At 41.8% G+C, this 14,291-nt stretch overlaps 1 protein-coding gene across 1 annotated transcript; it reads left to right on the top strand.

Annotated features, from left to right (window-relative positions):
* The first annotated feature begins 10,164 nt into the window (after positions 1-10,164).
* On the top strand, positions 10,165-13,429 carry LOC131234717 (transcription factor SRM1-like). Its single transcript, XM_058231653.1, has 2 exons — positions 10,165-10,623; positions 12,898-13,429. Exons 1-2 carry the CDS (start codon positions 10,232-10,234, stop codon positions 13,250-13,252), a joined length of 747 nt encoding a protein of 248 aa, XP_058087636.1. The 5' UTR covers positions 10,165-10,231; the 3' UTR covers positions 13,253-13,429.
* Positions 13,430-14,291: the final 862 nt, after the last annotated feature.

Here is a 14,291-nt window from a genome sequence, read left to right as displayed (position 1 = left end):
TCTGGATTGATGATCCCAAGTCAGACCTCAGCTGAATTTGCCCTGAAATGAGGGGCTTGTTGGATTAGGACGAGTTTGAGTCGACTTAACCAAAGTGACTCAGTTGAGGCCATCTCTATAGCGAAATGGAGCACATATGCGGGTAAGGGTTTGGGTCCCTGATTACCAACCATTCATGAGCTGAACCAAGTCAGTCAAGAGAGCTCATTTGCTTGCTTAACAACCCACCCAGCAGCAATCATAGCTCCAATGGGCCCAACAACCCATTAGTTGAGTTCAGCTCTGACTTAGTATGGAAGTCGCTATCAATCGAGTTCGGTCTGGCATCTATCGAGATGACTACCTGACTTGGTTGCATCAGTCGAGCTGATCCCTAATGTCATGCGGTGTTGGGCCAGCAAGAGTCGGGTCCCAGCCACGACCCTGGGCTACAGTTGCTACCACGTCCTGGAGAGTTGGTTGGCAACTGTTTCACCCACTGCTGCTGACTCTCGCCCACACAGGTTGTTGGATGAAGCTAAGCGGGCAAACCCATTTGCCTAACACAGAGGCGAGGGTGTTTGGATGTTACCTGGACTGACCTCAATGTCTGCTGAGTTGACTCAGTGTCTTAGACAGTCACTACAATGGCCTAGTTGACATCGAACCTGAGTAGGTTGATCCTAATAGTTAGAACTATATGAGATTTAGAGAATCAATCCAAAACTAAGTCGACGTGTTTAGAACCATCACCTGATGGCAATGGTTTAGCACCCAAACTAGAAGGGAAGTGGCTGCAAGGAAGCCCATGTCCTCAGCTTAACGCGTCAACGACCCAGCAAGCCGAAGGCCTCCAAACCGAGTCATTCTCGGTCCAACTAGCTGAGCGTGACAACAGGCCAGGGCCCAGCCATTAATTCCTCTTATTTCTCCTCCTTTCTTTTCTCTTTCCATTCTATATCTTCTAGGACCTGGACCACGAAACTGGTCCTAACTTAACTCGAATCGAGTAGGCCTGGTCGGCTCAGTGCAATGCGGCACCGAGTCCAGTGCCGATATTCGAACTTGCTCCCCCTTTCCTCTCATATTCTCTCTCTACCACTCAGCGCCTTGGTGGGAATCCCGAGAAAATAGGGCCCCATTTATAGGCTTAAGGCTCGCTCACACCATTAAAACGAAGGGTTGAGATAGGTGCGGTCACGCTCACGTTCTTCTACGGTCTAACAGGGCAATCTGGGCTATTTAAATGAGTCGGATGGCGTCATTGATCATTGTGGGGGCCACTAATCTCACCTACCATCGCCGTCTCCCCACTTCTCACGAGATTTTCCACCTCTCACGGTCTTTTCACGAGATGAGAAGCTCTTTTCGATAGAGTTGTTGTTGCCCTAGTGGGAACGGCCGAGATCAATCCACAGAGTTCGATGGGAGGTCCAAATCGCGCCAACGCAATTTTCCCGAAGTGGAAAGGCTTCCCACGCCTATTCCGTCTCCTAGCGGGTGTCTGCCCATTTTTGGCACCGAAAGAAGCACTAAGATGCACCTCTAATGAGCGACCAAGATTGAAGGCAGGTTGTTGCCTCGGATTACTAAGCTGGCAAATCGAAATCGGGTGCAGTTTTCCTATTTCAACACACAACATATATGCCCTAATTGTGTCACTATTTGCGCGCATGCACGCATGCATGGAGGCTGGTGAACCATGTAGTTCTGGTAAGGTTAATTGTCCGACCACGATGGACAGATCAAATCATGATGGTGGGTCTCAGCTCGAGTGAACTGACGTCGTCTATTTGAATTTGTTGTTGGCGGGAAGGTCGGGCGAAAGAGGAGTCTCTCCTTTTTCATAAGTTCTCGGGTCAGCGGTTATTTGACCGAGTTAGCGATCCAGTGCACGGCGAGCATACTAACCGTAGTGCACATGCACACTAGTGTGGAACCCATCACAATGAAATCGTGAAATCCACACCATTCATCCTCCTTGAAGGTCCCATTCGAGGTCTCGAACCATCGATCAAGTTGATCCAAGGTTCGGGTGGGCCCCATGGATGGAATTGGGCTCTATTTGTCGATTCTTGTCAACCTGACAATCGGATCACTATCGGACTTGAACTACAAGTCTCCTAAGGGTCCCCAATCGAGTTTTAATGAGAATCACTGGTAGATCTGGTGCCTAAGTGTCCCAATCAGGATGGCTAAGTGGTGTGTCATCTAATGGGGTTAAATAAGTCTAGTTAGTTAATGGATTCGTTGATCCGGGTCTTAAAATCCAAGATGGATGATTTTGACCTGTCCATCAAGGTGACTGACATCCCAAGCTGGCTAACTTAGTTGTCATGAAGAATCATCAAATGGTTGTAGTCCAAGACAAGTAGGTGTTTGCATTAATTCGATTTAGTTGGTGCTTGGCTAGGTTTTCATAGGAACACCTGAGTGTTGAACAATATAAGGTGTTACAAGAAATCACGCTTCCGTAAAGTAAAAGTTCACACCCAGAATATCGGGGATCAAGTGTTTGCTCAACCCCTGAAATTCGAAGCGTGATAGACATGGGTCTAAAAATGAGGTAATTCCAAAACTCAAGTGGGCCACACAATAGGAGAAAGCGGGTAGGGAAATGCTTGCCATTGAAACCTCCCTAAGGTCAACCATGATGTTTATATGCAATTCATACCATTCATAAGGTCATTCCCACTGGGATAAACTGAAAACACAAAAATATTTACTTGATCCAAAACTTTGGTGGCCCCATCAATGTTTCAGTGGTGGACGTTCAATCCTCTACATGACTTTAGGCTATTATAGAATTTACTACACTCTTTTGTTATGTATAAGCACCTCTTTATATGTTTATAAATACAATAGAAATGGCTGAGTCTATATAATAGCCTTTAAGCACATGACAATTCTTGTCCACATGTTGCATCGATGTCCTGATCATGAAGACTTTATCTATGAACCTTTTTTTTACTTGATTCACGAACTACCCTGATGGTTCAACTATCTTCTAACTATGTGGCGAGTGGTCATTATCATCCTTTGATTTTTACATCACAATTGTTATCTTTTCTAACAACCCTATAATTAGTCACCCCACTTTGTTAAATAGAATTCACTACATTTTTTAACTAAGGGATGATTCTCCAAAAATCTCTTAGTCTGTCATTCATGAGCCATTCCTATTATACCATTTGTTATTGGGCCATGATCTAACCCTTCTCTAATATAGGCATGCATGCTCACCTTTTTTGTTGACTCTTAACAACCTATCTCATTTTGTTCGATTGAAGTCATGTCCACCTCTTCACACATTACGTACCTATCTCAACTTATCAGCCACTACTGCATCCCCATGTTAAATGCCTTCAAGAAATCTTATTAACATGATACTTTGGCATATTGTCCTCATACTCCCTAGGGGTATTTTTCACCTCCTAGGGAATGATTCAAACTATGCTCCCCTTCTCCACTAAGGGCTACATTCTCTCTCCTAGGGAAGTAGTTTCCCTGACACATTTCCATTATCCTCTATTAAATATGTAGCACAAGTAATATCACCCTCCTTAAAACCATCGATTGTGAATAAGGTTGAGATCATCTTATTCTTGGCCTTCCCCATGTGATAAGAACTATGCATGGAATTCCCTTATTAATGACACGAACTACCTCGAGAAAGGGTATTGGAATTATCTTTACCTTAGTCAAGAGGTTCATACCTAAGATGACTTGAAATTCATCAAGTGAAATAGGGGATAGACTCATTTTGTCGATCATCCTTTGTGCATAGGTGCACATCCTTTAGTAGGATGTATATATGCTTGCTTCTAAGCTAACTTCCTTTATTTGTTTCACCTCTACACCTAAGACGAAATTATGAGTCACCTCGTGTCCACCATAGCTCGAGTAGGGTTCCCATCAATATGTGAGTCCATTCAGATCAACTATAATTTTATTACATTTGGCCTCCTTCACCACTTGTATATTTAGTGCATTAAGCAACTTGATTACCATCTTTAGATCCCTACTTCCTTATTAGCTTAATTAGACGGGTTGATGACTATTCTTTAGTGTCATTTCCATGCCTCATGTTCACTATTATATATGAAGCAATCCGAACTCTTCTCCTACCTCTTAGGCTTTCCACTGAAATCTTATGGCCTCTTATAGTTCCTCTTTTCATCATTGTATTTCCTCTCCTTCACCATTATAAGTGTTGGGGTACTTGGTTGGCTTGGTCTTAGAAGCACCATTAATCTTATATGTGAATTCTAGGAGCTACTTAACTATAGCCAATGCTAATGTTAGATCTTACATGCCGCACTATTACAATTCTTACTCAGCCCATTATTGGCGACCATCTGTAAAGAAGAGAAGCTTATCCTTCATGAATTGCTCAAGATTTCTCACAATAAAATTATAATTGCTTCACATAATCTCAAATTGACAATGTATTGAAGTCTTATAATATTGTAAGTAGCAAAGTATTCTATGTTCTCGAGAAGAAAATTTACCTTCAACAACTCCTTAAAGATTTTCCTTATCTGGATGGTATAGAGGTCTTCCTTAATATTATTTTGTCTCATATGCCACAAGAACATTCAATTATTAGTGAAGTATATAATTGTCATATAGATTTTGGCATTCTCATTATCCACCTCGGAAGCTTGAAGTATTATTCTATTTTTCATAGGAAGTTTTCCTAATCGTTAGCATCTCTTATTCCTTTGAACCACATACAATCAAAAATTAAGATTATCAATAGATACTAGGACCTATGGGCACTCAATGAACTCAACCCATTTTTAGCAGGTTTGGGTCCAATTCTTTGAACCCATCAAATAATCAAGCTAAATTTGGATCTTAACGTTTGGGACCCAATTACATTCGGGTTCAGATTGGGTCCATCAACTACAACTTGATGAAAATCAGCCTGGGTTGGGTCAAGTCAAGTTTGAGTCTAGACAGTAAGTTATATTAGTGATACTATAAATTAAATATATATGGACAATAAGTTCTATTAGTGATACTATATATTAAATATATGTGGTTTATTCTAGCATTGGAATAAGGTTTTTCAAACTATAAGCATGTAAATCAGCTCATTTTACTGTGTAAAGTCACCAATCAATTTGGATATCCAAACATTTAATCAGGGTCCTATGATGAATTGATGAAAAGAAGAGTACATCAGTCCACATTTTAAGTGGTAATGTCCTCTAATTAGATTAGTTAAGATCTCCATTTTGATTGATTTTAAGGTTATGGAAAATTGAAGAAAGGGCTCACTTAACAGATAGTCTGGATCATTTTGATGTCATGAAGGGGGGTCTAATCAAAAGCACTTCCTATTGAGAGGGTCACATAAGAGCTTGATGGGGCATCATCCTTCTCAAAAGTATTCAAGATAAGGGCTATGGAGTGTGGAGCGCTTCTTATTTAAGACCCACATTTACAGAGGACATGTGGATATATCGATCAGGTTCATAATGGATGACTAACATTTTGAAATTTAAAGGATGTGGATTATGTGATCACCTAACACTAGGTAACTCAGTAGTGTTGGAATATGGTGGGATTTGATTAGGCCACATGCCACTATCATGGGCGCAATTAGTTGGTACTCGACTTAACAACTTTCAAACTTGCTTTGCATGAGCTTGTCTCTGCTAATGGCATGTGACCCAATCAAATCCTGCCACATCCTAACACTCAGCTACATAATGACCTTACCACCATGGACCTCTGTGGTAAACTAATATGCTGGAATTTGATTAGACCATTTATCACTTCGGAAATGATCCAATGCAAAGCATGTATAAAAGTTGCTAGGTTACTCGATCAAGCCCATCTTTAACAGCAGCATGCGACTTAATTAAATTCGACCACATCGAGTTACTACAAAGGTTTGTGGTGACCGAGTCACTAGGCAATCTATGTCCAAAATTAAAACATATGAGATGGATGCTTATTGTGTGGTGACTATGCCACTACCCACTTCCTTGGTTATCCAACATAGTGTGATTTGATTGGGACAAGTGTTGTTGTTAGAGTAGGGCCCATGCAAAACATATTTGAAGGTTGTTAAACTCATTTGGGCACAATCACATCTTTGACAGTGGCATGTGGCTCAATCAAATCTCACCATGTCAGGCCTGAAGGGACATAGGATGGTGGCAGGATCACCATGCAATTTGCATCCATACTAGACAATCTATCTACATCCAATCCCTTCCCTCTTTTACAATTTATCTTGTAGCAAATTTGACAACTTAACATTTTTGTTTTCCACCATCACTATCATGAGTGATTTGATAGAGAAAATCATCCATGTTAAGGCCTTAGATAAGAGCATGCCTAATTTGCAAGTCACATTACCATGTATCCTGTAGAGAGATTGCTCTATCATATTACAATTCTTCTTTCTTAGCGGTATCATCTCCTTTAATGGAGCTTGTCGATGAGATTTTGGGGCAGGTCATTTAGGGCCATGACCTGCCCTAAAAACTAAGTTCATTCATTCACTCATGTGTAGATGAGGTAAATAACCCATTTGTTTATGTGGCTTTTCTATCACGCCCCAAAATCCAAGTACCTGAGTAAGGTTACTCAAGATCGGAATTCTAAGAAGAACTATTATATTTTTTCATCATATCATACATGTCCATTCAGCACATCGACATCTATGCATAGGCTAAATGAAAACTTAACAATTTAAATTGACTCAGCGAATAATCATTTCACAACTTCTTCTTAAACTTAACTCTTTAAATAATTATTCAATTACAACGTAAAATTTAAACTTCTTAAATACATTTACTAAATCAAAAGAAGTCTTAATAATAGACATGTGAATGTTCCAAGTACACCAATTATGCACTTAAAGAAATGTTCAAAGTATAGTGAGCATATACAAGCTCAGTAAAATTAGTTCTTACCTAAAATTTGAAATCTTTAGATTATATTAAAATTTTATAAACAAGAGAGATAATTAAATTTAAATATAGAGAATAAATAAACATGAATTTAAGTGCTAGAATCATAAATATGCCATGAATGTGATACTTTCATGAATTCTCATAAACAATCAATTAAATATCCATCATCTCCTACAATACTGTATCCAAGTGGATGACCACGTTATATTAACTCTCGCATACCAAGAGAGATCCATTTGTACGTTAACTAGCTAGACTACTACTCTACTTATTCCTCTGACTTATGTTTGCGTGCACACTTGCTCACATATGTCGTATACAATGGATACTCCAAAGGATCCAGTGGCTTTTATGGTCTTCCACCTTATGGACGTTGGAGGGACACAATTTTTCGAGGGTATGGAAGATCTACTCTCTCTTTTCCACTAGTTACGTCGCTCGAGGGCTTTTGTAAATGGGAGTGAATGTGTTATATCTGACCAGAGTCACCACTAACTAATTATTATGATTCTACAATCGGTTAGAGCCCATAAAAACACCTAAGATTGAGAACCCAAAGATCCTTACCCCTAAGATGGCTCGTGAGTTTATATTCCAGAGATTCTAAGTAAGGGACCGCGGTTACAGAGGGGGCAGGTGTTAGGCATCCACTCTGCACATACGGATGTACGGTCTTTACATCACAATATCTGACTAATTTCTAAAAAATAAGGCTAGTTCTCGTGTGCCGAAATGTAATGCGATGCAATGTGGTGGTATTTTATTGATCCGAATTTCTAATGGGCAAGATCCGACTTTATTACCAAGCCATAGAGCATACGTTTGAAACGATCAAGTGCAAGGTGCAAAGGATATTTGATGCTATATGGATGCTTGTGATAAAATGACGGCCAACTAGCTAAGGTTTTTTGTGGACCTGCTACAATTATATCGGCAGGTCTTACAGCATACGCCCGCTTGTCGAATACGGTGAAAATAATAGAATTTAAAGTATATGCTAAAACGACGCCTAGGGGTGTACACAAACTGAGCTAGCTGGTTAGCTCGCTCGACTCGACTCGAAAAAGTTCAATTCGACTCGGTTCAAAGCTGAGTTCGAGAAGAGTCGAGCTAATTTTTTTAGCTCGAAAATGAGTTCGAGCCGAGTTCAAGCTGGCCCTAGCTTGACTCGACTCAAATCGAACCCAACTCGAATCGAACCAATTCGGTGCTCGATTACTTTGATATTGATGTTGCTCACCAAGTGTTCAATGAAATGACTCAACGAAGTGTGGCTGGTGGCAAGGAAGGTATGTATATGAAATAAATACCCTTTTTTCTTGATTTTTATGTTGCTTTGAAGGTGTTCGATAAAATACCTGTAAAACCATTGTTATTGTTTTACATACAATGAGATTTTGAAGGTGCAGTCCATGTGTTTCTGAAAATGCTGCAAAGGCGAACTCGGCTCTAAGTGGCTTGAGCTGCTGATCGAACTGAGCCGAGCTAGCCAGTCAGATTCGAGGACCGAGCTGAGTTGAGTTCGAGCTGGGGTTAGCTAGTGACCGAGCCAAGTCGACCTGAGGCTAGCTCGACTCAGTTCAACTCGGTGTACACTCTAACGACGGCTGACTAGCTGACATCCACCAGTATTGAACCTTCCTATGGCTTACCATGATGTTTATTTGCCATCCAGTCTGCTCATAAGGTCACACGGACCTAAATGGAAGGAAAACACAAATATCAACTTATACAAAACTTATGTAGCCTTGAGAAGTTTTCAATGATAGGAGTTCAACCTCTACTGCTTTCTATTGTGTGGTCCACTTGAGCTTTAGATTTGCCTCATTTTTTAGCTCATGACTTAAAAGGATTTATGAAAAACGAATGTGTGATGTGGATATAACACATACATCATGTTAGGGTCCACATAACTTTTCCACTTAAACACACCACTTAGTTCCAGGTAATCCGGCTCCCGAGAGTGGATTCAGCGAGACACCGGCTTCACTCAAGACCGTGAGGCCCTTACTGTTTATCCCTTCTTGTTTTTTTCAGATTATTTTAATGCCTGATCTTTAAAGTAAAGAAGCTTTAAAACTCATAATATATACTTTGGGAAACAAAGGTGATTGAAGGCACTGTCATTAAAAACTTCTTAGGGCGTAGCTTAATCTTTCCATAGCGTTTATTTTCCATCATATCCGTTGATAATGTTACATAAGCACTATCATTAAAAACTTCCTAGGGCGTGCCTTAATGTTTCTATAATGTTTATTTTCCATCCCATCAATGGATAAGGTCACGTGAGCCTAGATGAAGGAAAAAACCAAATATCGGCATCATCCAAAACGATCATAGTCCATTGATGGTATGGTATGGTACACCTGATAACTGGATCTGCTTCATTTTTGGATCATGCACTAAATTAATCTAGTAAGAAGGATGGACGGCGCAGATACAGTGGGCCCCACGTTAAGGGTCGCACCATCTTAGGTGAGGCCGGGGTCTCACCTAATCCGCTTCACTTGCATGCCTACCTTGGCGACTGAATTCAAATTCTTCTTGGACCATACGTGGTGGTGACCACCAGAACCAGTCAGCCATAGGTGTGAAATAAGGTCGTCTTCGATCCACTCATGATGTGACCCATCATTTAGACGTTCTGGATCGGTGTGCTTTCATGCCACGTGCAACCTCCATGAGTGTGTACATTGCATCACAGCCGCACAATGCTTGCTGGATTCCCATTAAATAATTACTCGCCGCCCCTAGATCACACGTGTAGTACACTGAACCAAATTCATCCACGCAAGCTCAAATATCGAAAAAACGTGTGGAATTTGATCACGGTCAAAAGAGAAAGTCCCAATCCATTAAAACTACCAATGCCATTCGCTCGCTTGTGATCAACATCCTTCTTCGCATAACATATGCCCATCTCAGAAGCATATGAAAAATCCGTTACGTTTATAATCGTAAAATATTTAATTATTATTATTAAATGGTCTATATACATAATTAAATAGATCATATGAAAAATATCTTTTCACCCGTCCACTTAAGTGTGCCCCATGCGCTTGGTCTACCAAGAATTTATTCAATAAAAAAACATAAAAAGGATATAAATACATGATTAACATCTTTGATCGAATATAAATATTCTATATTGGCATATTTAGTGCGAGGAAACGATTTATATCTCACACGAGCGAGTCGCATGGTAGATCTTTAACCAACTTATATATGATGAGCTGGAGAAAATCCCACCAAACGCTCCTTCCTCTCTGTCTCTCTCTCTCTCATTCGAGACTCTTCCCTCTCCAAGAAAGCTTTCGATGTTTCGAGACGATTATTCGGCGATGATGGGACCTAATCGGCCTATCTCAACGCCGTGGTCGCGAGGCCAGGACAAGCAGTTCGAGCAAGCGCTCGTAGTAATTCCCGAGGGGACGCCGGATCGGTGGACGAAGATCGCCGCGCAAGTGCCGGGGAAGAGCCTGTGGGAGGTACGGGAGCACTACGAGGCGCTGGTGCACGACGTGTCGGAGATCGACTCGGGCCGGGTCGAGGTGCCGAGTTACGCGGGCGAATTGGTCGACTCGGACTGGGTCGACTCGGATCTTGATCGGTCGGGTCAGAGTCAGATCTCGTTCGGAGGCGGAAAGGGGAAAACAAGCGAGGTTACGGAGAGGAAGAAAGGGGTGCCGTGGACGGAGGAGGAGCACAAGTAAGGATACTTTCGTCATTTCACTTTTCTTACTCTGTCATAGTGTGATGGATGATACGCAAGGTATCATCTATCAAGATGGCCCCACGGTCACGGCCTGACCGAATCCCCTCCCCTTTATTTCGGGATTCCCCGAAAGAATTCCCAAGATTGGAGATCCTAACCGTTTCTTGGATGGTTAAGACAGAAGGGAAAGCACCGGATGGCTAGGATCTTCCTATCTGAAAGATCTTTAATCAACGGTGGGGGAACAACGGATCATCGATCTTGGTTAGTGAGTTGTGGGCCTCACGTGTCACCAGGAACGTATAATGATCCTGGTCCTTGCTTGGCCCTACGATGGTGGGGTCCACCAACGGATAACCGATCTGAGGCACGTGTATATCTCGGGTGGTGGGGCCGACTACCAGATTGTGAAAGATTGAATCAGACCGTTCATCCGGTGGGCCTCGTCCGAATTAGCCATGTCCTGAAAGTTTTCCACTTTGAACCTTTTAGGACTTTTGTTCCTGAACCGTGTGTTTGTGGGCCATCGATCCGACCCTTAAGGCCTGTCCCATATGGATGATTTACCGGCGCTGCCGGTTTCTCCAGATGAACGATTCGGATCATAGGACAGCTCACATGAGCTCAGGTGTTTATTGAGTGGTTCCCACCTCGGATTGAAAAAATTAATTCAATCTGCGTATCTGGACATTTGATCAGGGTCCCATGATGGATTGATGAAAATAGAGTACTTCAATCCACATGCGAAGTGAAAAAGTCTTGTGATTATGTTAGTTAGGATCTCCAATTTGATTGGTTTTTTGGTTGTGGCTAAGTGCAAGAAGGGCCCACTTAATAGATGGTTTGGATCATCTTAACGTCATGATGAATGGGTCCCACAAGTGCTTAATATGCATCATTTTTCTAAATAATATTCAAGATAGGGGACAGGGACTTCCGCGCACTTTTCGGTTAGGATTCATGTCAGGTCATGACATGTGGCATGATGATGTATGGATGAGGATGAATGACTTGCCTTTTAAATTTTAAAGATGTGGATCAAGCGGTGACTAGGCGACGTGGTCCAATTAGAGATGAGCACGGTTGAGGAAGCGGACTCAGCTAGCGTTGGGTGATGCAGGGTCCACTGAGTTTTATATCTATGTCATTTATCATTTTATATCATCAGCCTCAAAATGACGTATGCTTGAAGCCGACCACACTATTGGTAATGGCGATGATAGGGACAACTTTCAGTGAAATTTTTCATAGGGCTCACCATAATGTTTATTTTCTATCCAAACCGTTGATAATTCCCAGATTCAGAGATGTAGCTTTTTATGTTTAGAAGTTATTAGGTCAAGGATACACCAACCGGGTTGTATTTTCTAACAATAGCATGTGATTCAATCAAATCCTGCCATGTCATGTCAATAAGGACATGGTTATACAAGTCCACCATGCTATTGGCATTCATAAGACAATTTATCCATTAATTTTTTATACAGTTTACCCCCTTCGTATTTAACAGTTTTAACCTTTTTGTTTTTCACCATCACTCTAATGAACATGGATCAAACAAATAGGATTGTCTATCAGGATTGATTTTTGGGACCAGCCATCCATGCTAGGGCCTTTACAGGTCACCCAGCAAAGTCTTTTGTAGAGAGATTGCTCTGCCATATTAGGGTTCTTCCTGCTCCATGTCATCATCTCCTTTGGTAGGGCTCGTGGGAGAGATTTTGGGGCAGGTGGGGTCATGACCTGCCCCAAAATCTAAGTTCATCTGGTCATTCGTGTCTACTTGTGTCAATGTATCCAGTCCAGCCCAGACTGATAATACAACAGGCCAAACCCTGAGCCTGAAGTAATGGATTTGGCCCAAAATTGTTCAAAACCATACCTCTGAAGATGGAATGTTCCTATCTCATCCATTGATCAGGTGGGCCACATATGCACAAAGAAATAGACCATTGATCAGGTTGTCTACATTCAAGATGCATGTTTTATGTAGGCTAGAACCCATTTACAAAGCCAGGAGAGGCTCACAGGCGCGGCAGGCCGCCAACCCATTGTCATTCCTATTCATAGGGATGCATTGATGAGTGGACCAGACTTCTGGGCTGGGCCATGTTTCCTGGTGAGCCCCATCTGATGAATGATCCAGATCTCTTACCTGTGTGTGCCCCAATCTTTCAATTATCTCCCTGATTGTACAATTAATTCACTTACCCCATTTATTCATGTTTGGTAATTCCCAGATTCTGATTTCCATTTGTCCTGAAACAGGCTATTCCTAATTGGGCTACAGAAATATGGGAAAGGAGATTGGAGGAGCATTTCCAGGAACGCAGTGGTTTCAAGAACACCAACTCAGGTGGCTAGCCACGCCCAAAAGTACTTCCTCCGTGTTAACTCTGTCAAGAAAGATAAGAAAAGGGCCAGCATCCATGACATCACAACCGTCCATAGTGGCCAGGCGGAGCAACCGAATGACCCAAGTTGGGTGGACACATCTTCTGGAATGCCTCATGGCCCGCCGGAGATGATGGGCCAACAACCCAAGTTGGTTGAAAGAGCATATCTGGGCCAATCCACTGACCAAGGTCCTTATGGATACAATCCTTTTGGATATCGGAGGTGAAAAGAAAAGGAATTCCGTGAAAGAGAGGCATTTACTTCATCAAATTGTACATAAATCTCTTGTTTGGTCCATCATGTATATATTGTACATTTGAGTGCAAATACTGAAATTATGGAAAAACTTGGACAACGAAATATCTCGGAATGGATCTAATCAGAACACATGGAAGTTCTGATACACACGCTCATGCATTCACACGACAGCAGGATTTCACCACGACGGGCACTCGAACCCAAAATCTCGTGTTGAAACTCTTGTCAGTCAACCACCGAGGTATGAGTAAGAACGCCCACTGGTCGATATTCTAATACCAGGTAGAGGTTCCATATAGGGTGTGTTTGGGTCTCTAGCTGTTAGATATGAGGCATGTTTTCAGTGATACAAACCGTTCATACGATGATGAGGATTTTAGAAAGGATTAAAATAATAATAATTGTCTGGGGAAAAATTGACAAGTATATAAGTTGGCTTATGGAACGGACTAACTCTACTTAACAAGCACGCCCCAGTAAAACCTAAGCCTGAGAAGGCGTTTACGTACAGAAATAAGTCAACCTTTAAGGAGATCGATGCAACTGTAAGGACACTCTAAGAACATGGCTACGAGCTCATTCGGATAAGTCAGTTCTGACCTAATAGGTCGATACCTTAGAATGGTCATAGGTCGGATAAAGCCTAACCATAGATCAACCCCAGATTGCCGACTACCCAGTTGTAGATCAGTCATAGCTCAGCCATTGAACGACCAAAGATTGGCCAACGTCTAGTTACAAGTTAGCGACGTCCCATGACAAGGTCAAGGACCATTAGCACCCAGTTGAAGGGAACACGGTCCCTCCAACCCAACCATTGGTCGAAGATGGTGAATGCTAATCTGTCAAGCAAAGCGAAATCGCTTATTCCCGAGCCATCACCCGCCTATGGGAGCCGACCTAAATCGAAGCTATAAATTCAAGGAATCTCCTATAATCCTGAAATTTCTCCCCAAATCTTCAGGGGATATGATTAGATTTCGATAACATCAAAATCCTGTAATCTC

This window comes from Magnolia sinica, chromosome 19 (assembly GCF_029962835.1).
Source record: "Magnolia sinica isolate HGM2019 chromosome 19, MsV1, whole genome shotgun sequence".
Taxonomy (NCBI): Eukaryota; Viridiplantae; Streptophyta; class Magnoliopsida; order Magnoliales; family Magnoliaceae; genus Magnolia; species Magnolia sinica.
The sequence above is the reverse complement of the archived record's forward strand: the minus strand, read 5'-3'. Positions and strand labels throughout refer to the sequence as shown.

Coding starts and splice junctions, on each gene's coding strand:
- LOC131234717 (XM_058231653.1), top strand. CDS start 10,232: ATGTTTCGAGACGATTATTCGGCGATGATGGGACCTAATCGGCCTATC. Junction 10,624..12,897: donor TGGACGGAGGAGGAGCACAA/GTAAGGATACTT, acceptor GTCCTGAAACAG/GCTATTCCTAATTGGGCTAC.